Source organism: Xiphophorus maculatus, chromosome 2 (assembly GCF_002775205.1).
Source record: "Xiphophorus maculatus strain JP 163 A chromosome 2, X_maculatus-5.0-male, whole genome shotgun sequence".
In the NCBI taxonomy this organism is placed as follows: Eukaryota; Metazoa; Chordata; class Actinopteri; order Cyprinodontiformes; family Poeciliidae; genus Xiphophorus; species Xiphophorus maculatus.
This window is the reverse complement of record NC_036444.1, coordinates 4495896-4523567: the sequence shown is the minus strand read 5'-3', so window position 1 is coordinate 4523567 and position 27672 is coordinate 4495896. Positions and strand designations below refer to the sequence as shown.

Here is a 27672-nt window from a genome sequence, read left to right as displayed (position 1 = left end):
AAAAAATGCTTTTTAAAAAAAGGCACAACAAAAGAAGAAGAATGGGGAAAACCCAGGAGGAAAAAAGACAATATATATGTTTTTAATATCAAAGTTGTTGTGTTTCTACTATAATTTGTATATTTATCTAAATATATTTCTTTATTTGCACTACCTTTGAGAGTTGCAATCTTTTAAAAAATTTTTAAAAAGAAATTCTGACTCTGAAAGAAAGAAATAATGTCGATATTTTTTCACATTTTCTTTTTCTGGAAAAATCGAAATCGAGACCTTGTAGGAACTCTCTACAGAAAGTATACTTTTTTAAAAGAATAATAATATAACAAAAAGAAAGAAAAAGCTTGCAAGAACTAACAAAAGGCCAGTAGCTAAATGCATCTTTTACGTCCCGATTTTACAAATTAAAATACAAAATTGTTTAAGTTCACAAGGCCAGAATGTTATTTTTCAAAAACCAGATTAAACATGAAGTTCAGAACTAACAAGCTTCTTTTTCTGAAACTTTCAGTGATGAATAAATCATTGTTTTAAACAAACTGTCATCATTTAACATCAGGAAATCTAAATTCAGCATTATTCTCAAAATAAAATAAAATAAACATACCGTGATCTGTGATTTTTGTCGTAAACTTGATTTATTGACATGAAAACCCAGAGTTAGCTTCAGTCTGAGCTTCTTCATTTTACAACACTGATATCATGCGGCGCTACACCCAGCCACAGCGTACGGCAATACCTCCTATACAAACAGACAAACAGGATTTATACAGGAGACCTCTGTGATGAGGATGAGGATGATGACGATGGCGTATGTACAGTGAATGTTCGTGCTGTTAAGAGTCACAAAGCTGGAACGCAAAGAAAGGACACTTTCTGGAGGAGCGGCTCAAAGTGGTGCGCTTCAGGTGGTTGCCATGGAAACAGCGATACAGCTACATTTGCAGCTATCACGGCCAAAGAGGCAGTTGGGTTCAAGAGTGTGATGTTTTTGTTTTTTTTTTAAATAATTTTTTAAAGTGGCTCTAATAAAAAGTTCTTTGAGTCTTCCTTTGGAAATGTTTTTTACTCAGTTCTGGATCATACTTTGATTTAAATAAGGCATAAACTCTTTTTTGAAAATAAAAAATATGGATTCTATCTTTAAGATGGCTTTGTCCTCTTATATAGACTTAAAGGGGCAGTACATATTTAAAACTGACCTTTTTTTAGCTTTACATTATGTTATGTTATTTTCTCATCACAAACATACCTGGAGAGTTGCTTTGATTCTTTCATGCGTGTTTGAGAAATCCTTTAATCTCCATGACAACCATTCAGCTGTGCAAAATGCCTGGTTGGATCTAGCCCCGCCTTCAGGACGCAGCTCCTCCTTTCAAGCTTCGGCCTCACAGAACAGCCCTGAGTGACCCGCCCACCAGCCCATATCCAGCGGCTTTTCAGATAAAAAAATAATCATGGCAGGTCAGTATTTTTCATTTAAAAATGTAAATCTATTAGCTAGAAAACTGCTAACAGTGCGGCCGTAGTTTTTATTGATATAGTTTAAAGTCTTACTGAGACTTAATGCGACATTCCACATGTTTCAGGTGTTTTCCAGCTCAAACAATCCATATTTAAATATCTAAACAGCTTCAAATCATTTTTCTGCAGAAACATGCCAGCTATCAACCTAAGTCCTCTGGGTTTCCACAGCAACCACCTCTGAGGCGATCAGTCGCGCCGAGCCGCAGGACCACTCATCTGAACACGATCTGCTGTTTGGTTGGTTTGTTTGCTTTTTTTCAGGTTCGGTTCTGTGTCTCTGAAGCGGGTCAGTTAGTGCAGAAAAAAAGAAAAACAGGCACTGTTATCAAACATGGAAATAAAAACATTTTTGATGCTTCATGCTCTCGGGCTTTATCTGCTCAAACTCCAAAAGTTTCAACTTTGTTTTGCTGAGACTGCAATGACTGACGTGGCCACCAGAGGGCAGGACAACATGAAAGCCCCTTGCAGAACTTGCCCAGTGACATCAGGATGATTACTGCAGCTGTCAGCTTTCATCCAAAAGCAGCAGTTAGACTTAAATGTGTACATTTTGGTTCTATGTACTTGAAACAGCCCTTTAGATGAATCCTTAAAGGGGCAGTATCGTATAAAATTTATTTTTTAGAGCTTCAAATCCTGTTATAACGTTATTCCCTCATCAAAAACGTAGATGGAGTGTTGCCTTGATTCTTTCATGTATGTTTGAAAAATCCATTAATCTCCCACTGAAACCATTCAGCCATGCAAAAAGTGTGGGTGGACCTAGCTCCGCCTTTGAGGCACAGCTCCTCCCCCTTTTAGCTCCGTCAGACTAGCCAGCATCAATTAGCAAACACCTGGAGGAACTGAGGTTCTGCTGAACTTATTGTAGGAGCTACTTCTCAGTGAAACGCTGGTAAAAATGTTGTTAAAGGGTTAATAGAAGAGCCATGTTGTTACAACTTCCTGAAGGCGGAGTTTCAGAAAGAGCAGGAGTTTTTAAAGAGACAGAGACCCAATTTCAAGGCATTAATTGTGAAGACATATTTTACATATATATAGTATATATTTCATATACAGTACAGACCAAAAGTTTGGACACACCTTCCAATTCAATGGGTTTTCTTTATTTTCATGACTATTTATAAGGCAAGAAATCCCACTTATTAACCTGACAGGGCAGGTTGACCTATTTCAGGTGACGACCTCTTGAAGCTCATCAAGAAAATGCAGAGTGTGTGCAAAGCAGTAATCACAGCAAAAGGTTGCTACTTTGAAGAAACTAGAATATAAGGGCTATTTTCAGTTGTTTCACACTTTTTTGTTTAGTGCATATTTCCACATGTTTTATTCATAGTTTTGATGCCTTCAGTGTGAATCTACAATATCAATAGTCATGAAAATAAAGGAAACTCATTGAATTAAAAGGTGTGTCCAAACTTTTGGTCTGTACTGTATATGATTGTGATATAATATAGCACTATGTGCCTAGAAAATACATAATGCTTCCCCTTTAAAACTGGGATGTAAAATAAAAACTCAGACATTTTGAGTCACACGTGTTTAGAGCCGTTTTATGAACAAAGTTTATTGGGATTTCCTTTTTGTTGCTGCATTTTAAGAAAGAATTTTTTTTTTGTCAGCGTTATTACCGCCTCTTTATCTCATATGTCATTATTTCTTGACTGAAATTATCTTATTTTTTGCAATATCTCAAAACATTTTCCTTTTTGGTCACATTTTCCTATCTGTTTCAAGTTGAACATTTAATATTCACTCCAGGTTTGAGCAGATAAAACAGAAGAAACATCAGCATCCTCTCTCTCTCTCTCTCTCTTTCTCTCTCTCTCTCACACACACGCACGCACACACACACAGATTGCACAGCGTCATTTCGGCCTTGACTTGTTGCTCAGCTGCAGGAACCCTGCGTGAACGTTTTCAGTCACATTTGGAAGCCAAAGGAGAGCAGCAAACATAAATGAGGCACCTTCACCATTAAAACAGAAGATTGTCGAGTCTAAATGTTAGAAAATACAGAGTCTGCGTTTTGTTCAATTTATTTGGAAACATCAGTGTGTGCAAAGAGACGAGCAGATAAAGGCCTCCGTCACTGTGGAGATTAAAATCTGCTCTGTTGATTCATCCTGCAGCTTCAAGACCCTTAAAAACACTATTTCTGTTTGAGTTAGAAACCTATTTTGCTTTTAATAAAATCATAAATATAGCTGAAGGAGATCTCTCTACATATTATGCTGATTTGAAGTCATGCAGAATTATTATTTTAATCCATATTAAGCCCCACTTAGGTGTAAACGTCTTAAACTTAATTATAATGTTTAGTTTTAAATTGTCCCAAACTGATACATTTTACAGATTTTTTTGTTTATAAATGTTTTAAATTTCCCCTATTTTTGTTTCATTAAAATAACTTGTGTTGTATTTTATAGCTGGAAGAAGAATCAGAGAACTCCTCGGTTGTTCATGGTCTCCACAGATCATGCAGCCATGCTCCAAATGTTTCTGCAGCAGCAGAAATGTTATACTCCCAACTCTGCAGCTTCAGTTTCAGGTGAATCATTTTGGATTGTTTGGGCATTTGGAGAAAGTAAGCCAAGAGCTACACTGCCCCCTATGGGTCTGGCATGGTTAAAACAACACTCAGGGGCGGATTTGTGCAGGGTCATGTGGATAAAAACGTTTCCGAAACCAATCCTGTGTGTATGATATTTTTTTTAAACAATGTGGCGGAGATATTTGGTTTTATAAAGCCCGGGCTATGTGTGTACGATACGACGTCATACTGTAGATGGAGAGAAAAAAAGGAATATAATTTCCACCAACAAAACTCAATAATTTTGAAAATAATCTCAGAAATGATTTAGAAAAACAATGACATTCTTAGCTCCAAAAGTCAAAAGTTTGCTTGTAAAATTTTGAGATTAATTTCAGAAATCTTTTAGAAAAATCTTGGAAATTTTTGAGTTTCAAAAGTCAGACATTTTCAACTTTAAAACTCAAGTCCAATATTTTTGACTTTTGAAACTCAGAAATGTCCTAGTATTTTGTTCTAGAAAAAATTTCTAAGATTTATCTAAAAATTTCAGAGTTTTTTATTTTTTTCTAGCAAATTTTTTACTTTTAAAGCTCAGAAATTGCTGAGTTTTTTCTAGAAAATGTATAGAAAAAATAAGGAAGTTAGAGATCAATCTCAAAATTTCTTTTTGGTGGAAATTTACTCCTTTTTTCTATCCAGAATGGTCCTAATATGCCATCATTGTATGAGGCCTTATATAAATTATCTTTTTATTATTTAGGCTGCAAAAAAACATTTATCTGTTTTTTTTTGCTGAAACGTTTAATATAGACTACCTTTGGATTATGAGCCACCAAGCTGCACTAATATTAGAGTAAAAGCAGCTTTTTGTGCCTTTTTCATCTGTTTAGTTTTGAAGCTCTCTTCTTCATCTCCTCCCAGTTGTTTCCAACTTTTAAAGCTGTTTAGCGCCACCTAGTGGTCTTTTAAAGTATCTCTGCTGTTGTCTTGTGTCCTTTTAGTGACTTTTCTAGTAGTTTCTCTGTGACTGAAGTTTTAAACGGTGAGTAAAATATCCAAGCATGGGTACATGTAAATAACTTCTGTTAATAAATGCGTGAATATAAAGTGATTATTGGGGACGTTTCAGTGAGTTCAGTCATTTTGGTCCTCAGAGGGATTCGCCCGGCGACTCGGACCGGTCAGAATGCTGAATGAACCCACCATGCAGAGAGGGAGTTCTGGTGGTCCAGTCTGGGAGTAAGGCCGGCGTAGCATGCACACGGTGAGGCTTCAGTCTGAGGCAGAGGAGGATGAAGAGGAGGGCAGTTCATTCGATGAAGATGTCCTCAGTGGGACAGGAGTAACCGACGTGCTCCTTGTAGAACTGCTGGAACGCCCGACTGCACAGAGCAGGAAGTAATCAGATTACTCACTGGGGGGGAACCAGTTCATCTAACTATCCGTCAAACTAGTCATCCAACTATCCATCCAACTATTCGTTCATCCATCCATCCATCCATCCATCCATCCAACTATTCATCCAACCATCATCAATCCATCCAACTATCCATCCAACTAGTCATCCATCCATCCATCCATCCAACTATTCGTTCATCCATCCATCCATCCATCCATCCATCCATCCATCCAACTATTCATCCAACCATCATCAATCCATCCAACTATCCATCCAACTATCCATCCATCCATCCAACTATTCATCCAACCATCATCAATCCATCCAACTATCCATCCAACCATCATCAATCCATCCAACTATCCATCCAACCATCATCCATCCATCCAACTATACATCCATCCAAACATCCAACTATCCATCCATCCATCCATCCATCCAACTATTCATCCAACCATCATCAATCCATCACTATCCATCTATCCATCCAACTATTCATCCAACCATCATCCATCCATCCAACTATTCATCCATTCATCCAACTATCCATCCATCCATCCATACAACTATTCATCCAACCATCATCAATCCATCCAACTATCCATCCATCCATCCATCCATCCATCCATCCATCCATCCAACTATTCATCCAACCATCCATCCAACTATTCATCCAACCATCATCCATCCATCCAACTATACATCCATCCATCCAAACATCCAACTATCCATCCATCCATCCATCCATCCAACTATTCATCCAACCATCATCAATCCATCCAACTATCCATCTATCCATCCAACTATTCATCCAACCATCATCCATCCATCCAACTATTCATCCATTCATCCAACTATCCATCCATCCGTCCATACAACTATTCATCCAACCATCATCAATCCATCCAACTATCCATCCATCCATCCATCCATCCATCCAACTATTCATCCAACCATCCATCCAACTATTCATCCATTCATCCAACTATCCATCCATCCATCCATCCATCCAACTATTCATCCAACCATCCATCCAACTATTCATCCAACCATCATCCATCCATCCAACTATTCATCCATTCATCCAACCATCATCAATCCATCCAACTATCCATCCATCCATCCAACTATTCATCCAACCATCATCCATCCATCCAACTATTCATCCATTCATCCAACTATCCATCATCAATCCATCCAACTATTCATCCAACCATCATCAATCCATCCAACTATCCATCCATTCATCCATCCAACTATTCATCCAACCATCATCCATCCATCCAACTATTCACCCATCCATCCAACTATCCATCCATCCATCCATCCATCCATCCATCCATCCATCCAACTATTCATCCAACCATCATCAATCCATCCAACTATCCATCCAACTATCCATCCATCCATCCTCCGTTCATTTTTTTTCTTCTCTCCTCCTGACTGTTACCTTTCGTCAGTAACACATTTTTGCTCTTTTCCATTTTACCAAATATCAGGAATCTCACTAACTCCTCTAATATCTTCCAATTTACTAATTTTCACTAGAACAGGTGAGAACTCAAAATGAATGTTGAAACATATTTTGATTCCCTTTCAGGAATCAAAGTAACATTTTAAACTCTGATCACTTCTGAAGTCAAATCAGTCCAGCTTATTTTTTATTTTTCCTTAAATAATTTTGTTTTCCACTTGGAGTATATTGACAAATAATAGTTATGATTACTAATAAAAGTATCAAAATAGCAAATCTAATATAAGAACTGACTAAAATGTGACATTTATTAACGGCTTCCTTTCTAATCCTTCTTGAAAGAAACTCCTCTGAAGCCAAGAGGTAAAAAGTGGGAGCAGAAAACCTCGGTGTGTCTTTCTCACCGAACAGACTCCGCCAGAGGATGCAAGGTGGTGTCTGACATCAACACGTGGCAGGCGAAGCGATGCTGGTCGGGATGTTTGGTGATGAATCCAAAATACCTGCAGCAAAACCAAAGTAAAAAGATTTCCAGCTGATGAGATCTGCAGAGACCCAACGCCTCCAAACGGAGAGTTGAAACAGTTCCAAGTCCAGGTGTGTGAGACGATTCAGGTACGGTGGGTTGAACTCACCGGCTGTGTTTGGGATGGCAGCCGCAGAATGAGATGTTCTTCAACTGGAAGAAATGGAAACACTGGTCTCCCTGACAAACACAGAAACACATACAATTAGTCCTACGACTCCTTCAATTTACATTCAGTGGTGTTCCTCAAGGATCTATGCTGGGAAACCTGCTTTTCAACATCCTGTGCTGCAATAATTTGCTCACATAACTTAACATTTTTGAGTTGTGTTTGAGGACAACAAAGTTCATGTTTTGTGAGAAATTTGTGGAAAGAAACCCAACATATTTGACCCACGTCAAAGAGTTCAAAGGCAGTGCTACGAAATACTGAAGAAATGTACGTTAGCATCTGATTTTTAATAAATAAATCTCTGACATATTCTCTCTTTCATTATTGTGGCATTTAGCAAATGGAAACAATTTTGGTAATTGTGACCTAAAAACAAGAGAAGTTTGGTATAGTTATCTTTTTTTATTAGGCGTATGTAAACTTCTGATTTCCATTGTAGGATTTTTTTATATTCTCCAAAGATTCCCATTACTCCCAGCATTCACTGGGAGTAGTGAAAACGCTGGTCTCCCTGACAGACACAGAAACACATTTAATCCTAGGAATCTTATAATTAATTTTCATAAGTGTTCCTCAAGGATCTATGCTTGTAAACCTGTTTTTCATTCTTTTGTGATGCAATAATTTGATCACATCCATTAAAAATTTTAAATTTAAAATGTAATGTGTTGGTTCCAGTGGTAATAAAGTGGCTTAAGGACAACAAAGTTTGTGTTTTATGTCACAGAGACAAACAAAGATTCAATTCCACAAATCTTCAAATTAAAATCATTCTTCTCTGGTGTTCCTCATGGCTCTATGCTGGGACCCCATTTTTTTCCCTTTTCCTTTTTTCACTCTTTTCCCCATAAAACTTAAATGTGTTAAATTGAGATATTTAATTGTTTGCAGACTCTTCACAGATTGTTCTCAATTTTTTGAGAACCGCACACCTTTTTTCAGCTTCATCGGACCTTCTAGCAGATGGAAAGAAAAACCGAATGATTGGACTTACCCGGTGAACAGAGTGGCACTGGTCCTGAACGATCATCTTCACACCTTTCACGCTGACCTCCAGCACACAGGCTGACGGCAGCTGACCGGCTGACCGCCTGTTACACACAACCTGTTAGAGCAAACAGTCAGACAATCAGAAAAAAACCTGCATATCAGCAGCAGCTACGCAAACAAACACAGAAATAAACACAAAGTTAGAATTTATTTCCTGCAGACAGATGTTTAGTTTTGTATTTTAGATGGAAAGTAAATTTATTAGAAAAGCCAATTGTTATAAGAACTGTTTAAAGCGATTTTCCCAGGTGAACACAGATTTCTTTTGTACCTTTTGCATTGCTGCACACAGGACATCGTTTCCCATGTGGACGGGAACCTGAACCGAGCCCAGAAACCGAACAACAAACTGCTCCGTCCAGCTGTCGTTACGGACTGAAAGACAAATAAAGAAACACCAATAAATAATGAACACATAAATGTTTCAGCTACGTTTATTTAAAAATTTTAATAAATGTGGAGTCTGTTGAAAATACGTATTTATTGTCATGTTTTTCAGTTTTCTTAGCTTGAGGCTGGATTTCCCCCATTTTCACATTTTGAGATTTTGACACTGTAACAAGATATTATTTGATGTTTTTTTGTGCAAAAACACTAAATTTCAAGTATTTTCATTTAGTTTCTAGTGCAAATATTCTATTACACTTATAACACGTAACTGTTCAGCAAGACACGCCATCTTGTTTTAAGTCAGTAATCCTTGAATATTGATTCAAAAGTACTAGTTACACTGACAGATAATTTCACTAATTACATGAAAAATATCTTATCAGTAAAATAATCTGCTCAAGGAACTGGTACTTTTCTATCAATATTATGAAATTGATGACTTAAAACAAACTCCTATAGCTTGCTGAAAAGTTACTTGTAAGTTAGTTTGGTCTTATTTCAAGCATACTAAGATAATTCCACTAGAAACTAAACCAAAAATACTTGGTAAAATGTTGTGCTTTTGCCAGAGGTGGGTAAAGTATCCAAAAATTGTACTAAAGTAAGAGTAGCAATACTTCAACATATTTTTACCCAAGTAAAGATAAAAAGTATCTGTCCAAGAAATTACTCAGTAAGTAACAGTAAAAAGTATTTGGTAAAGAGTCAAGTACTGAGTAACTAATCAAATTATCAATCACTTAATATTTAGAAATTACATCATCAGACGGACCGAAATATAAAGTTAAGAGGAAACTTTGCATTTTTTGAGGACCAAAAAGACAATAATTCATATAACAAAAAATAGAAATCAGTTTCTTTCAATAATAAACTTATGAAACTTTAACAGAAACTGCAGCTGTGTGTCTGTGTCTGGACAATTTTTTGTTAAAACATGTTTTATTTTTACTCAGTGGGTAGAAAATCCAGAAATTTTCTTAAGAGTAAAAAGTACAGGGTAGTAAAAATACTCCTAGAAGTACGTTTTTTTTTTAGTTACTCAAGTAAATGTTATTGAGTAAATGTAGAGAGTTCCTACATAACTCTGGTTTTTGCAATATATAAATTAAGTAGAGCTGACAAATCAGCCAGATATCTCCCTTAAGAATAACGCATCTCCTTGTTATAGTTAGTCACAGACATATTTTTAACTGGTCTGATGTTACTGTAAAGAATTAAAATAATCTCTTCTTGTAACAAATGCCAGTTTTTAGGAAGTCTGGACCCCACTTCCTGCCCGTCCTGGCGTACCGAGGCTCCCGTCTTTGGGCACCCTGACGGCGTAGAAGGCCGGGAAGATGCCGGTGGCCCCGGTCCTCATGTTGTAGCCCTGACACCACAGATCCTCGCTTTGCTTCAGCATCAGGACCGGGTCGTCCGTTTCCAGCTGCAGCTCGTCTGCATGGCGGGGAACAAACCTGCGACAGAAACAGAGTCAGCTGCGATCTGTGATGATTTTTATTTACTTTTTCATTTGGGTCTGTGTTGTGTTTGTGCCGACCTGTAGGCGGCCCGGTGGCTCTGCTGCCTCTCCACGCCGTCCAAAACACAGGAAAACACACCAAACGAGCCGGCACCTGAGCAACAAAAAGCCAACTTTACACCCCAACTGTCAAATAATCAACGTGAACTTTATAAGAGTCGATTCAACAACGGTGAGAGTAAAATGCCTCTTTATGCCGGTGAAAATATTCAGAGTTAAAGTAGGTATTGTTTAGAATTTACTCTTTGCATTTCCTTTAACACTTGACAAGTTAAACTGCACTCTTTCTGAGTTAACACCATAAGCCTGGATTAATTGGATTGGATTATATGAATTAGTAACTGGTTCTGTTCCAACATCTGAATAATCTGATAGCCTTCCTATTCCTCCTATTTCCACGTCTTGAATTAATTTTTTTTAACGTTTGATAACTGAATAGTATTTTTATGCTACAATCTTGTACAGTATAGAGGGTTTATATGTACATCTACGTCAGGAAAGCAAGCATATGTTAACTATTTAATCTGTTTATAGTTAAGATAATAAAATTATTTGCAACCCACAGCCAGTGCATATCATCTCTATTTGCACGCCGCAACAACGTTTCTCCTTCCTGCAGCTTTTAATCAAATAATCCAACTAATGAACTGCTTGAAACATGTTACTTTATGGCTTGTATTGTGGAAGAATACCGTATACCTTGAAATAGACTTTACATGCCTGCAAACTCACAGAAAACATGCAACATTGTTTTTTTCCATGCATAAAATGTGTTAATGCTCCACATTCCTGGAGGATTGTAGTTTTTAATTGCGCCTCAGAACTACAGCTGTGCAATATATCAAATCACCACAAAACGACTGTGTCCAACAGCACAACTGCAGAGGATGCAATATGCAATATTTAAAAGCCTATCAAATTTCAGGTACCACGCATTTAAAACTCTGCTTCTAATACTGTCTTTGTCCACTTTGAACTGTCCGCCAGCAGGAGTTTTTGATTTAAGATGCACTATTTTTAGTAAACCTTGAAAATATGAACAAGGACGGTTGAAACATAATACTAGGAATCTCTAAACCATCAGAAATGAACAAAAACTCCTTAAAAACTTTCTGGGTTCATATTAAGAAAAAAACTATAAGATTTTTTGTGTTTTCTTTGTATTTATATCTTAATTTTTATGGATTACAAACTGAAACTTGTTCATGTTTAAGATTTCAGTGCCTTGGAATCATGTTAATCACTAAATAACGCCAAGAATTTGGACTTGCAGTGGTACAGCTTGGTACACTTTTATGTAACCGGCTTATTTTTCCTCTATCCGTGAGAACAGTGCTGAGTGAGAAGGGAATATTTGCAGGTAAACTCACCTGTGGAGCTGTATGAGCTGCTGCTGTTGGCAGAGAACAGGTTGAGGAACTTCCTGCTCCTGGGGCCTCTTCCCCCTCCACTAGACTCGTCTTCCTCTGAAGTTGTGGCTGACGAAACCTTGGACTGCTTGCAGACCCGTGCAACTGCAACTACTTCCCTCCTTCTCTTCACTTCCTCCTCCCTCCTCTTCTTTAGGTCCTCTTCTTTCCTCCTCTTTGCCTCCTCCTCTTCTTTTTTCCTCTTCTTCTCCTCTTGTCTTTGCTTCTCCTCCTCTTTTCTCCTTTCTTGAAACAGAAAACAACATGGCGATAGTTGTTTTTCTTACAGTTCTGGTGTCCCACAAGGTTTTGTGTTTGGCCCTTTGTTTTTTCTATCTTCCTCTAGTTTAAAGAAGGAAACCATTACTTACCTCTATGCAAATGATACTTGCCTTCATATAAAAATGTTAAAAACGTTGAAAACATTACTGAAAATGAAGTAAACTTAGAATCAAAAACTAAAAATCAAGGTTAAAATAATATTGAACAGAAAGAAATGCAGATTTTTATACCCTAGAGTCCTCATTTAACCCCTTATTGAAACCATAAAGGTTGCTAACTGATGGCACACTTACCATTGAACGTGACGTAATGATCACGAGTTTTTAGAAACGGTTGATTTTTCAGACACCAAAACACATTAACATATTGCCAAAAATCAGCTGGTTGTTTTTTTTTCTTAAGTGCTTGGGATGTTTTTAGAAGCAGTTGAGACGTAAATGGAAATATGAAAACATAGAAAATGTGAATTCCCCTTTAAAGCAAAAATTTTGGAAACAGAAACTGCTTAGTCTTTTTTTGTAGCAAAATATGCAAGTTTTCCTTCTGGGAATTGGGTCCAGAATTGTATGAATGTAAAACCTGGGAGTAGTGATGAACTCTGCTCTGAACATTCAGAGCCACATAAAGATGGTTACACAGTCGGTCTTCTATTGTTGACTACACTACTGATGTTAGCATCAACACTTTAATAGTCGCATAGTTAATAACATGCGCTCCAGCACCCCTCTCACAACAGAATGAAAAACTACAGTTCTAGCCCCGCCTCCCATTACCTTACATCCAACACATGCACAGTAAGCTACTTGCAACTTAACATTATCACCTGAACATTTCCAGGATTAGAGGACTAATGTCTCAGCAAGATCTAGAGAAACTCATCCATGCGTTTATCTTTAGTCGCACTGATTATTGCAACAGGGTCTTCACAGGTCTGCCTAAAAAAATCAATCAGATCCAGAACGCTGCTGCTGCTGTTCTGACTAAAACCAGGAGGTTAGAGTACATCACCCAGTTCTCAAGTCCTTCCACAGGCTCCTTGTAGCTCAGAGAATAGACTAACATACTGTTAGTTTATAAATCACTGAACAGTTTAGCATCACAACACATTAAAGAGTTCTGGATGTAGAGCAGAACCAGAACCAGAAGCAAACATGGAGAAGCAGCATTCAGCTTCTATGCACCACAAATCTGGAACAAACTTCCAGGATACTGAAAAACAGCCAAAACACTGAGTTCCTTTAAATCAAGACCAAAAACCCAGCTGGCTAGAGCTGCTGACGAAACATAATAAATAAAAAATTTAACTTGACTAAATGTAACGTTTTAATTATTGACTCTGTTCTGTGACTTTGAACTGCCTTGTTGCTGAAATGTGCGGTACTTGATTGATTGATTGTTGGATTGGTTGACTGACAGACAGACAGACAGACAGTCAGACAGACAGATGGATGGATGGATGGATGAATGGATGGATGAATGGATGGATAGATAAAGCAGCTCCTCAGTTTTTACCTAGCTTTCTGGCCTCCTCGCTCTTCCTCCTCTCCTCCTCGTACTCGGGGTCTTCCTCCTCGTTGGCCGACTGGTAGACGGTCTCGGTGTCGCTGTCCTCGTTGTGCTCGTTGGGTCCGTGCAGGCAGTCCTTCAGCTTGCCCAGCTCCAGCTGCGCGTGCTCGTCCACCACCAGCGTGTATTTAACAGAGTCATAGCTCAGCCCGACCGCCGCCTCGCTCTTTGGTCGGGTTCGGCCCAACTTAACGTCCACTGTGTCTTCAGCTTTGTCCCCCCCTGCGTCTGTCTCGGCGGTGGTACGGTCCGTCTCTGGTTTGTCCTTGTCCGTCAGCGGGCGTGCCGGGTGGTTCTGGACGGACGCGGAGGGAGTCGGATCTCCTTCCCCGTCTTCTTCTCGGATGTCGGGGTTGGTTCTGCAGGAAAGAGAGGGATGCAGTGGTCCAGGAGGGGGCCCCTCTGTGTCTGAGCTCAGGGACATCCGGTTGGACCCCCCCTCACTGCTGGACCGGGACAGCGCAGCAGGGGGGTTCTCCTGGGTTCTGTCATGGTTTTGGCCTGAGAAAACAAATCAAAGTTGATTAGGCCTGTCGCAATAATAAATATCAAATTATCACATGATTTGTTGTTTTTCTTTTTTCTCTCTCTCTACTAAAAACTAGATGATAAAAGTTTTCATCAATATTAAGGCGCTTTTGATTTAAACAAGCTCCTATATCTTGCTAAAATGTGACGTTTAAGTTGTTTTTCTTATTTCAAATGTACTAAGATATTTGCACCAGAAACTATACCAAAAATACTTTTAAGATTCTGTATTTTTGCAGTGTATAAATGAAATAGTGCTGAAAAATGAGATCCAGATCTCTGCCAATTTTAAATCAGCTCTTATTAATAATGCATTTCCTTGGTATTGTTAACCACAGACACGTTTTTAAAACCTAACTTTAAACAATAAGTTACTTTAAAGAATTAACACTTTAGTCGCCTTTTTACCAAGTATTTTTTTTACTATTATTTGACTAATATCTTTGAAGACTGCTTTTTACTTTCACTTGAATAAAGATTTGTTGAAGTATGTCTATTCTTACTTCAGTAAAACTTCTGGGTTTTCGACCCGCTGGATGAAAAACATGTTTCAACACAAAAATAAACCACACAACTTTTTATTGAAAGAAACAGATTTGGAAAAAATTTCTTTGCCTGATTTTATTTTTTGTTACTTACATGAATTATTTTCATTCATGTCCTTAAAATACAAAAAGTTTCCACAGAAATGTATATTTTAGTCCGTGTGATGATGTAATTTTTAAATATTAAATGGTTGATAATTTGATCAGTTACTCAGTACTTGAGCTGATTTTTTACCAAATACTATTTTTCTCTTGACTAATGTCTCAGATGGCTACTTTTACTTTTCTTGAGTAAGAATATGTTGAAGTAGTGTTACTCTTTCTTTAGTTATTTGTTTCTCTCTAAACTCACTCCGGAGGTGCTGACTGGTTTCCCACCTTGGTTCTGGCTCTTCTCCCGGTTCTGGCTCTTCTCCTGGCTTCTTGCTGCTACAGGTGTGCGTGGGACCACCATGGCAGGCAGGTAGATCTCCTGGTTGGACAGCTTGTTGTTGGACTTGATGCCTGCTCCTCCTCTGCTGCTCATCTTCGCTCCTCCTCTTCCTCTCCCCTCAGCTTGCCGGCCTTTCGGCCCGTTGACCTCCCTCTGCCTCTGATGTCCGTTCCTGTCTTTGTCTTTCGCCTTGTCCTCACACAGACGTCCCCCTCTCCGGTCCGTCCCGTTGCCCCTGAGCTCTCCCAGGTTCTTCTCCTTCATCGCTCCTCTCCCTCCTCCTCCTCTCCCGCCTCCTGCGGCTCTCCGCTGACTCCTTGGCGTGCTGCAGGGTTGCGTGGCTGCGGACGCCGACCGTTCTCGTGGTCGGACCCGTGCGTCTGGGGCTGAGGCGGCGGCCTGCGCATTGTTTCTGCTGTTGGAGGCTGTGGGCGGTTTTGGTGCTGGCCGGCGCTGAGCTGTGGGCCGGACTTTTTCCTCTGGTTTTGGCTTGGCATCTTGAGGTGCTGGGTCTCCTGAACGCAGAAAGAAAACAAGAAAACATCAGATTATGTGTTACTCAACCTTCAGAACAGAAAACAGGCAGATTATACGTGTAGTAAGAAGATTAGTCTGGAACGGTGCTGCAGGAACTTTTCTTTTTCTTTACATGTTCTTACTCAACTCTAAACTCTGAGGCTTAACAGCTTCCTGCCTGAGAGCCTGACTGCTGAAGGAAACAGCTAACAAAGAATCATTATCATTAATGTTGACCAGACTGTCGCTTAATCACAGAAATCATAGAAAAGGTGCTTAATTAATCAATCAATCAATCAAATTTTATTTGTATAGCACATTTCAGCAGCAAGGCATTTCAAAGTGCTTTACATCATATCAAACACAGGAACAAGTCCATGAAATAACCTGCCATCACATCTGCAAAACTTCGACACCCAAAAACCGCTGCAATGTTTGTAGCAACCTTTACATGTTGGTTGTACTGTTTACATCAGTAGTGCCCAAAGTTGGTCTTCGAGGGCCGGCAACCTGCATGTTTTAGTTCTCTCCCTGGTGGTAGTAACAGCCTCCTCAGCATCTCAATGCTCTTCTTAGGCCTCTAATGAGCCATCATTTGATCCAGGTGCGTTAAACCAGGGAGAGAACTAAAACATGCAGGATGACCGACTTTGGGCACCACTGCTACATGATGGTTGTACCCTTCAAATGCCTGTTGTACCCTTGAGGTGTTTGTTGTACCTGTGATGTGTGGGGAGGAAGAGTGGGAGTCCTTCCAGCTGTCCTTTTTACCCAAAGAGTTGTTGTTGATGGAGTCCTGAAAAGAAACAACACATTGAGAGAAAGAACATCAAAGCTCGATCGTCCGTCCGTCCATCCAATGGATTTACTGCTTGAAAAATGTCTGATGTTTTGACCAAACCAGAATCAGAACCAGCATATCTCCAAAATAAACATATAATCATGAATTTGCTCTACTGGTCTCACACTTCGTTACCACGGTTACCGTGTTAACTCTGAGCAACAGTTTGTCAGATCCAAACCTCTAAAAATAAATATTTCGACTTTCATCATGAAATACATGCCGTTTCTCTTTTCTGACCTCAGACACACCAGACATTTTCATTCATCCCTGGAAGTTCTTTCAGTTTCTCTAAATATAAACGCCTGACCCAGTAAGCCTCAGGAAATTCCCCAGGTTTACAAAGAAACTACACGAATAGATAAAGACGATCACTCACATCGCAGGTCAGATCGCAGACTGAAGTTCTTTAAAGGGATTTCTACACCGAACAGATTTAAAAATCATACAAATAGGGGCGTGCCATGGTGGCGTACTGATTAGCGCGACCCGTATTTGGAGCCTTCAGTCCTCGTCGCGAGTTTGACTCCCAGACTCGACGATATTTGCCACACGTCTTCCCCCCTCTCATTCCCCGTTTCCTGTCAGCCTACTATCATATAAGGGACACTAGAGCCCACAAAAGACCCCTGGAGGGGTAAAAAAATCATACATATCTTTCATCATTTTGGATATTTTTGTCCTTGGTTTGTCGGTCGATTTCTGGACGTTTATGTAACTTTATGGTTGTTCTGTATTTCTGTTTTTGCAGCTGTTTTACACTTGTTGTCTTATTAATTTTAGTTCAGGACACTTTGTGAGTGTTTTCCATCAATTTCCTTGAAATCATTGCAAAAACAAAAAATCTTACCAAAAATTTTGGTTTAGTTCCTACTGCAAAGATCTTAGTCCACTTTAAACAAAAACAAAACTACATTGCAAATAACTTTTCAGCAAGAAAAGAGTTTTTTATTTAAATGAATAATTCTTGAATATTAGTTTCTCTGGCAGATTATTTTACTTATAACATAGAAAAAATGTCTGTTATATTAATCTGCCAATGGAATTTGCACTTTTTCATCAATTTAAAGGAATTTTTTACTTAAGACAAAAATCCTATATTGTCAATTGTAAGTAAGTTATGTTTTATTTCAAGTGTACTAATATATTTGCTCTATAAACAAGAGCAAAAATATTTGATTAAGATTTTGTGTTTTTGCTGTGTGCATCCTCAGCATGGAGAATCAGAACCGTTACTGGACTCGTGACTCGCTGCGTTTTCCAGCTGATAAATCTCAGAAGCGGAGAGGTAACGATCAGAAGGAGTCCAGATCCTCTGTCTCACAGCGAGCTGCTGAACTGAAAGAGACCCAACTGATCGATGAAGCGTCCTGTTACGCCGACTCAGCACATCCTTCCCTGATCCACTGGCAGCCGTCAGAACCTGCAGAGTAGAGATCTTAAATGGATTTATTAGGGCGTTATTTGTTTAGAACAACGTTCCCTCTTAATCCTCCTCTTCCTCTCCAGCAGGACAGATCAGGAAAATATCTCCTGGTGTTTCTGCAGGAACCTACAGATTAATTTGACCGTCTCTTATGTCGATTTATGTATTTTATGTTATTTTTCCAACCTAAACTTGGCGTAAATACTGGTTGGTACAACCAACTTAACTGTGTTTAATGTTTTTTTTTTAAGTCAAAATGATGAGGAAAACATTGAAATGATGGGAAAATGTTGAATCAAAGAAAAAATGGAGATGAAAAAGAAACTAAAATAATGAGAAAAAGCTAGAAATGATTAAATTCAGGAATAATGAGTCAAAATAATAGGAAAAAAGTCAAAATGGCAAAATTATAAAAATTATTAAATAAGAAAAAAGTTTCATTGTTGAGGAAAATTAAAAAGTAATAATAAAGTTGAACTAAAAAGAAAATTAAGAAAAGCCCAAGGAAAAGTTTGTTTTCCTCTTAATTTTCTAATCCTTATTGTTTTATCATTTCAAAGAAATGATGAGAAAAATATTCAAATGAGAAAAAAAATACAAAATAATGAAAAAAATTAAGGATGAGGAAAAAGTCAAATGATCAACAAATGTTTTAAAATACAAATTTATAAGAATTAGAAAAACAAATAAATGATGAGAGAAAGACCAAATGAGAAAAAAAGACAAAATTATTAGAAAAGGTTGAAATAATGACAAAACTTTGACATAATGAAACAATCCAAATTATGAGAAAAAGTTGGAAAAATATTGCAATAATTCCACCTTTTTTCAAGATATTTCTACTTTATTCTTAATGTTTTGATTTAAAATCAGCAAAAAATATTTTTCTTATTTCAACTTCATCTTGAAAACTAAAGAAAACATTCACCCTTTTCTTCCTCTTGGTGAACTATAATCTTATTTTGAAGAAAAAGAAATCTGATTTGTAATTATTTAGTGCTCCTTAAAGCTTTGAAGCCTTTAATTTGTGACTGGTAAGCTATCCTTACCTTCCGGTAAGGATGGCTGGACTGGTCTGAACCGACCCAGTAAACAGGAAGAGGCTCGTTTAACGAGGAACTCCAGAACTCACTGCTGCTGCTGAGGATGATGACGATGCTCTGCCCAAGGGATCAGACTGAAATACTGCAGCATCAACAGCTGAACAGCACCAAATACAGCCCAGACTGAAAAAAGGGCTGCTTCATTTCTGAAAGTATCACCTTCCTTTATTTCTACGATCACCGAGTTAAAATGTGGGTTTTATGGCCTCCAGCCAGGATGACTGGAGGCCATCTTGTTTTCCTTTCCTTTCACTTTGAATCACTGCTGACACTCTGCAAGCTGCATGTTCCACTATCTGTCTTATAACTAAGACTAGGAAACTAAATTTTTAGTTTTTGAAGATTTAATTTTTGAAAAATCTGGATTTTTTTCACCAATTCACTTCTTGGGTTTCCATAGTTCAGAGTGATGCTAGCACGCCCAGAGCCGCCATCTTGTTTTTCTATTTATTTGGATTTTGAGCTCAGGCACAACAGAATACTAGGGCCAGATTACAATTTTATATCTTTAATTACAAGAATAAAGTAAAACAAATGCCTGTTTTATGAGAACTGCAACATAACAAATAATAAAAAATGAAACTAAGGAGTTTAGCCTCTTCTAATGTTATATTTTGGGACCAGTTTAACCAATGAATGGATTTAAATGAAATCTTCATTTATTTTGAACAAGTAAGCTGTCAGACAAAAAGTAAAATAATTGAGAAAATATACCATAATAATAATAAAACATAAAAAACACTAAACCTTCCTATCCAGTTTGAATAGTAGGAGGAAGAAGACAAAGTTTATTAAATTATATCCAAATATGTGCCACATTTTCCATATTTACTTATGTTACAATACACAGATATGAAAACATTTAATCTTTTAACACATCGGCATCAAATTATTATCATTAGCAGGATTTTGAAACGATGAGGATCGGGTGGTTGCTGAGACAAAAACTCGGGCGTGGGAGGAGTTCGGAGAGGCCATGGAGAAAGATTTCCGTACGGCTTCGAGGCGATTCTGGTCCACCATCCGGCGTCTCAGGGGGGGGAAGCAGTGCAGCACCAACACTGTTTATAGTGGGGATGGTGTGCTGCTGACCTCGACTCAGGATGTTGTGGGCCGGTGGGCAGAGTACTTCGAAGACCTCCTCAATCCCACCAACATGCCTTCCATTGAGGAAGCTGAGCCTGGGGACTCTGGGTTGGGCTCTCCAATCTCTGAGGACGAGGTCGCCAAGGTGGTTAAAAAGCTGAGATGCGCCCGGAGTTCCTTAAGGCTCTGGATGTTGTAGGGTTGTGTTGGTTGACACGACTCTGCAATATCGCATGGACATCGGGGGCAGTTCCCCTGGATTGGCAGACTGGGGTGGTGGTCCCCCTGTTCAAAAAGGAGGGTGTGCTCCAATTATAGAGGGGTCACACTCTTCAGCCTCCCTGGCAAGGTCTATTCAGGGGTCCTGGAGAGGAGGGTCCGTCGGATAGTCGAACCTCGGATTCAGGAAGAGCAGTGTGGTTTTCGTCCTGGTCGTGGGAACACTGGACCAGCTCTACACCCTCGGCAGGGTCCTGGAGGGTGCATGGGACTTCGCCCAACCAGTCTACATGTGTTTTGTGGACTTGGAGAAGGCGTTCGACCGTGTCCCTAGGGGAGCCCTGTGGGAGGTTCTCCGGGAGTATGGGGTACCGGGCCCTTTGATACGGGCTGTCAGGTCCCTGTATGACCGGTGTCAGAGTCTGGTCCGCATTGCCGGCAGTAAGTCGGGCTCGTTTCCGGTGAGAGTTGGACTCCGCCAGGGCTGCCCTTTGTCACCGATTCTGTTCATCACTTTAATGGACAGAATTTCTAGGCGCAGTCAAGGTGTTGAGGGGATCCGATTTGGCCTTAGGATCTCATCTCTGCTTTTTGCAGACGATGTGATCCTGCTGGCCTCATCAGGTCATGATCTGCAGCTCTCGCTGGAGCGGTTCGCAGCTGAGTGTGAAGCGGCCGGGATGGGGATCAGTGCCTCCAAATCCGAGGCCATGGTCTTGAGCCGGAAAAGGGTAGAGTGCCTTCTCCGGGTCAGGGGGGTGTCCTGCCCCAAGTGGAGGAGTTTAAGCATCTCGGGATCTTGTTCACGAATGGGGGAAGAAGGGAGCGGGAGGTCGACAGACAGATTGGCGCAGCGTCTGCTGTCAAGCGGGCGCTGTACCGGTCCGTCGTGGTGAAGAGAGAGCTGAGCCAAAAAGCAAAGCTCTCGATTTACCGGTCGATCTACGTTCCCACCCTCATCTATGGTCATGAGTTTTGGGTCATGACCGAAAGAACGAGATCGCGGATACAAGCGGCCGAAATGGGTTTTCTCCATAGGGTGGCTGGGCTCTCCCTTAGAGATAGGGTGAGAAGCTCAGTCATCCGGGAGGGACTCAGAGTAGAGCCGCTGCTCCTTCACATCGAGAGGAGCCAGTTGAGGCTCGGGCATCTGGTCAGGATGCCTCCTCGACGCCTCCCTGGTGAGGTGTTCCGGGCACGTCCCACTGGGAGGAGGCCCCGGGGAAGACCCAGGACACGCTGGAGGGACTATGTCTCTCGGCTGGCCTGGGAACGCCTCGGGATTCCTCCGGAAGAGCTAGAAGAAGTGGCTGGGGAGAGGGAAGTCTGGGCCTCCCTTCTGAAGCTGCTACCCCCGCGACCCGACCTCGGATAAGGGGAAGAAGATGGATGGATGGTAAAATTGCATCTTTTTTCTACTAATGGACATTTTCTCATAAACAAAAATTCTCATACACTGGCCTGATACTTTGTCGTACAACTCACAGAAGGGATGTTGGAAATAAAAGCCAATTTTTGAAAATAATTTCTGCAATTTTGTTTTTAGAAAAGAAAGCAAAAAAAAAAATTTAAAATACGTAAAATAATTGATTAAAATCAGAAATCATTTATGGTTTGAAAACATATGAGGCTCATTTCTTAGCCTTGATTACTGTTAAAGCACCAATAACTGTTTCCATTTGCTAAACAACAGGATAATTAACATTACATTTTTAAATAATGGCTAAATTAAAAGAAATTAGTCAATATATTAGAACCTCCACCAGTCTGCTTCATCCTTGGAAACAACTTCCAGATAGATTAAAATGCCACATTCATATATTCAAACTGGAAAGTCTAATTATCATTCAGTTCACAAAGAAAACTGGTTCTCTTTACCTGAAATTAACAGGTTTTGCTGTGTAATATCCGCATCAACCTCAGAATAAAAAAGACTGAGTGAAAAAAAATCTTCATTTTCACAAGGAGGGAGTCACTATCCACAGAGAAAGGAGTCATGTCCTGTAATGGGCTGAAAGGCCGCTCACAGAAGAAGAAGCCGTGATTACAATAAAGACATAAAGCTCCGGTTTACATTTCGCAAATGTGTTCAGGGAGAAAATTCAAGTGTTTGGCTGCAAGGACCGTTAATAAATTTAGTGTGATTAAGATTTAACAGGTAGAATGCCATCCCAACTGTGAAGTATGAGGTTGGTGGCATCACAACGCAAAAACACAAAATCTTACCAAGTATTTTTTCTAGTTTCTAGTACAAATATCTTAAACTGGCTCCACCGGTAAATTATTTAACTTATTTAAGACATTTACTGAAAATACTTCCTCGATCTTGCTAAAAAGTTACTTTTAAATTAGTTTTGACTTATTTCAAGTGTACTAAGATATTTATTTGTACAAGAAACTAGACCAAAACTACTTGGTAAGAATAGGTTCTTTTGCAGTTTCCAAGCTTTCTGCTCCTCAGAATAGCTAGCAGCAATTAGCAAGCACCTGGTAGAACTGCACATCTGCTGAGCTCATTATACAAACTACTTCTCAAAGAAACACTGGGGAAAACGTTGTTCAAGGCTTAATGGAGGAGTGTTGTGATGACGTGATGAAGGCGGCGTTTTGGAAAGAGCAGGAGCTTCTTAAAGAGACAGATGCCCAATTTCAAGGCGTTAAATTGCAATGTCAATTTTCTTTTAAAGATGACCTATTATGCTTCCTGGAACATGTTAGGATAAGTTTGTGGGCTACACAAAACATATTAATTACATTTTTGCACAAATAGTATGTTGTTAGACTATTTTGAGCTGTTTCAGGGCCTCTTCTAACTTCCAATCCAAATAAGCTACTGCTGACCACGCCCCCCTCAGTTACTCAGTTAGCTGCAAACAGATGCGCAATTATACAACAACTGCACATCTTTGAAAAGTAGAAGTGGAGCATCCTGCACAACCAACAAAAATGCAGCAAGTGGTTTCTGGATGGCATGTAAACAACAAAACTCTTGTCTTTTCCAACAGCCATTGTACAGCGCATACAGCAGTAAAACCAGCTGAACAAACCTGCTGGACCTCCAATTGGGTTGCTAGATTACGGGCGGAACTCTGCTGGGGTTGGTAGGTAACAAGCTGATTTGTGATGTTACATTCCAAAGGTTTTTGAAACGGCTCATTTTCAAGATACCAAAAAATGTTAACTGGCTAGATAGTTTTTTAAGCAATTACGTTGATTTTAGAAGCACCAGAGACCCAAATGAAAGCGTAAAATAATAATAGGTTCTCTTTTAAGTCATATTTGATATTTACAGCATTTTCAAAACAACTGAAGGTAACATGGTTACTTGATTGTGCTATAGAATGATTTTATATGCTTGGCATAATACCGCTCCTTTAAAGATCAAAGTTATAATTTCTTTTTAAGATTATAAGCTTTATTTTTAAAGGGGTGTGGGCTCTTTTCAGAGCCTCTGTCTGAGTCTGGCTGGATCTGAACCAGACCTGCCTCCTATCTCTGTAAACACCCTGAGATGATGAGCTAAATCCGATCTTCTACTGCTCTGGAGTCAGCAGTCCAGACGTGTCTTTTTCCCAGAATCAGCAATATTTATCATGATTGCAACTGAATATTTTCCCAAGATGGCAGAGCAGCAACGGCATCAGCAGCAGTCGGGACGAACACGGCCAGGCGTCCTTCGATGAATCACTTCACCCTGATCCACTCTGACTCCTTCAGTCCTGGAACCGATCAGGAACATTCAGCATCCCGGGAGAGGGGATGTGACCCGAATGACACACTCGATTACACACAGATGCACTCTCACACACACACAGTCACCCAGTTATCGGCCGACCTCTGGGTGGGTCCGCCCGGTCCGATCGGACCTACCTGGGTGCCGGCTTGTGGGAGCTGTGGGAACAGATTCAGGCTGGTCGGTCTCTTTGGTCGGTATTTATCCATGACAGCGCAGGTGGATCCTCCGTCGACAGGCGGCAGCTTCCTCCCTCCTCCTATCAACCCACCGTCGGCGCTCCTCGGCTCGGACAAGGCCTCCCCCACCCTCCTCTACCTCCCTGTCATCTCTTCTTCCTCCTCGGTCCTCTGAGCATCATTCAGCTCTGAGCTCCTTCTCTGGCCACGCCCCTGTTCCCTGACGATTGGCCCCGCACGCCGTCACATCACCTTCATCACCACAACGGAGAGGAAGAGGAAGAGGGAGAGGGATTGTGTTGAGTTGTGATGGAGGGAGTCAGGACTGAGATGAGCAAGAGATGTAGTGGGAGGGAGAGGAGGAGAGGGAGGGAGGAAGTCAGAGGCAGCCAATCAGAGCAAAGCATGACATCATCAGCTGATCTGCCTTCAGGCTAATGAACATACAGAGAGTGACAGAGAAATACGATTAGACAGCAGGACAGGCGGACAAAGGCAATGGCCAGTCAGCAAAGCAGTCGGCAAACTGTCTGATGACTGGGAACCAGCCTGCCAGTCTGTCTCAACCCAGTTCAGCTAAATATAAACCCAGTTGCCAGTTAGGAAACGGTCTGACAACTGGAAACAGTCATCCTGTCTGAAAACAGTCAGCAAACAGGCTGATAACTGGTAAAGAGACAGTCAATAAGACAGAAAATCAGTTTAAATAGACATAAAACCAGTAACCAGTGAGGAACCAGCCTGCCAGTCAGACGGTAAACCAGTTTATACATAAAACCAGTAACCAGTGAGGAACCAGCCTGCCAGTCAGACGGTAAACCAGTTTATACATAAAACCAGTAACCAGTGAGGAACCAGCCTGTCAATCAAACGGTAAACCAGTTTAAACATAAAACCAGTGAGGAACCAGCCTGTCAATCAGACAGAAAACCAGTTTAAAGGAAGAGTATTTGTGTAAAATCCACTTTTTTAATCTTTAAATCATGTCATAATGTTATTCCCTAATCCAAAATAAACCTGGAGTGTTGCTTTGATTCTAATGTATGTTTGACAAATTATTTAATTTCCATGACAACCATTCAGCTGTTCAAAATGGCTGGGTGGACCTGCCTTCAGCTCCTCCTCAGAGCTACTGCCTCACAGAGCAGCGCTTCCCCATGACGCAGCTCCTTCAGACTAGCCAGCAGCAATTAGCAAACACCTGGTGAAACTTTGCACCTGCAGAGCTCTTTATACCAGCTGCTGTCAGTGCAACACTGTTAAAAATGTTGTTATAGGGTTAATACAGGAGCCATGTTGTGATGACTTTCTGAAGGCAGAGTTTCAGAAAGAGCAGGAGTTTTTAAAGGGACAGAGGCCCAATTTCAAGGCATTAAATCAGGACGTACAATTTCTTCCAAGTCAGTTAGGCTACTAACTTAACAATTTAAGTTAGTAGTCTGTGCTGTAAAATTGCACTATGTGTCTGGAAAATATATAATGCTCTCCCTTTAAGAGGCAGCTTAAATCATGGTTGGTGGGTGATTAATCAACACCTTTTAGGAGCTTTCTATTTCAGTCAGTATTTCGTGAAAGATATCGTCTTACAAACACTTTGATATTAATTTGGCAGAAAAAAACCACTTGTTCTAATTCACTTCGTAAAGAAAGTCTGGATTTAGTTGAGGTTTAACCGCTAACGTTTGGCCATGACGTACGTAACGCGGCAGTTCGACGCCATGAAGCTTACCGGAAATGGTCTGCGCTGTAAACAGCCGTCCTAAAAAGAGCTAAAAAAAAAAGATGACTGTTAATGTTAATTCAAAAATGTACGGAAGAGGATTAGGGCCACCTAAAAAAAAAAGAATTCTGAGATTAAAGTCAGAATTCTCAGATTAAAGTCATAATTCTTTTTTTTTCCGATGGCCCTAATCCTCTTCCGTAAAAATGTGTCCAACACGGACCGAAAAGAAGCTGTTTTGTTCACTTCCTTCGCTGTCGATGCTAAACTGCTTCTTCTGTTTTTGACAGTAGGAAAGGAAACCTGAAGTGTGAATTACCGTCACCTAGTGGTATGGAGTGTTTCATGATTTAATTTCGAATATCGTCTCCTTTCGAAATAATAAAGTAACATAATAAAGTTTTCCTAAATTATCTTTTGGTAATAAAAAAGGGGTTATTTTATTATTTATTTTTGCCAAACTCACATTTGGAAAAAATGACTAAGACCATCATTTTAGGAAGGTGACAACAGGCAAAATTAAATTTAAAAACAGCACAGAAAATAAACATCATCGTTCACAACTTCTATTTGCTAATTGGCCCTGAGAAATCCAAGTCAATGAGAGAAATTCCTGGCAGCCTAGAGGAGATGAATATCTAGCTGAAATGTGTAGGGAAGCAAAACTTTAAAAACTTTAATTGACTTTGTTGTTTTTATTTGCTCTTCCCACTGCATTCTTGTCTTCATTTTTATTTTTTTTCGTATTTATTTTTGAGTGTTATGTTTGTTTTGGGTGACTATGGATCAATAAGATTACATGCGATATTTAAATGAAACCAATTTTGTGAATACAAAGTTTGAATTTCTAATGATTTTATAATCTGAATACAATAAAATAACTGATTTAGTCTCCCTTCTGATTACGTTTCTAATAATTCCCACTGACCAGACTAGTGGACCCAAGTAAAACCCTCAATCAAAACTTAGAATCCACACACATACAGTTGAGTGCTTTATATATTTTATATACAAACAGATAAATTAAGAGTGAAGAACAAGAAATAATTTTTACTCTATAAAGTCAGGTTGCACAAAAAGATGCAACGATTCACCTTAATGTTTCCCGGCCTGCAGAACAACTACAGGGTCTACAGAATCTGGCTGAGTTCTCTAACTGCTGGCAAAAATATCAGCTATTCCTAAAATATTCACTTTTAATATTTACATATAAACAAAGAGATACCAAGAACAGAATAGAGTGAAGTGGATTTAAACATTCATACAGATTCATCCAGAAACAAGAAGTCAGTGAAGTGCAACATCAGGCTCAGGCTGCAGAACAAAGTTCTGCTGATGAGTCTGTAAGAAACTCTAATTTCTAGAATTGACATTAAATGGGCTCTAAGGAAGGAATGTCCAAACGTTTCGCAACAAGGGTCAGATCACAAAGTTTTGAGTATTGAGGAGCCATATTGTTTTTTCCAACTTAAAAATGCATAATAAATTAT

The 27672-nt window shown here is 39.6% G+C and overlaps 1 protein-coding gene across 1 annotated transcript; it reads right to left on the bottom strand.

The window, feature by feature from the left end:
* Window positions 1-4619: 4619 nt before the first annotated feature.
* On the bottom strand, window positions 4620-24771 carry LOC102235014 (C-Jun-amino-terminal kinase-interacting protein 1-like). Its single transcript, XM_023349597.1, has 13 exons — window positions 24421-24771; window positions 16596-16671; window positions 15305-15874; window positions 13800-14354; window positions 12235-12251; window positions 11967-12201; window positions 10615-10690; window positions 10365-10531; window positions 8956-9059; window positions 8629-8739; window positions 7572-7642; window positions 7341-7439; window positions 4620-5445 (listed from the first exon to the last, which is right to left on the bottom strand). The coding sequence occupies exons 1-13, from the start codon at window positions 24490-24492 to the stop codon at window positions 5373-5375; spliced, it is 2226 nt and encodes a 741-aa protein (XP_023205365.1). The 5' UTR covers window positions 24493-24771; the 3' UTR covers window positions 4620-5372.
* Window positions 24772-27672: the final 2901 nt, after the last annotated feature.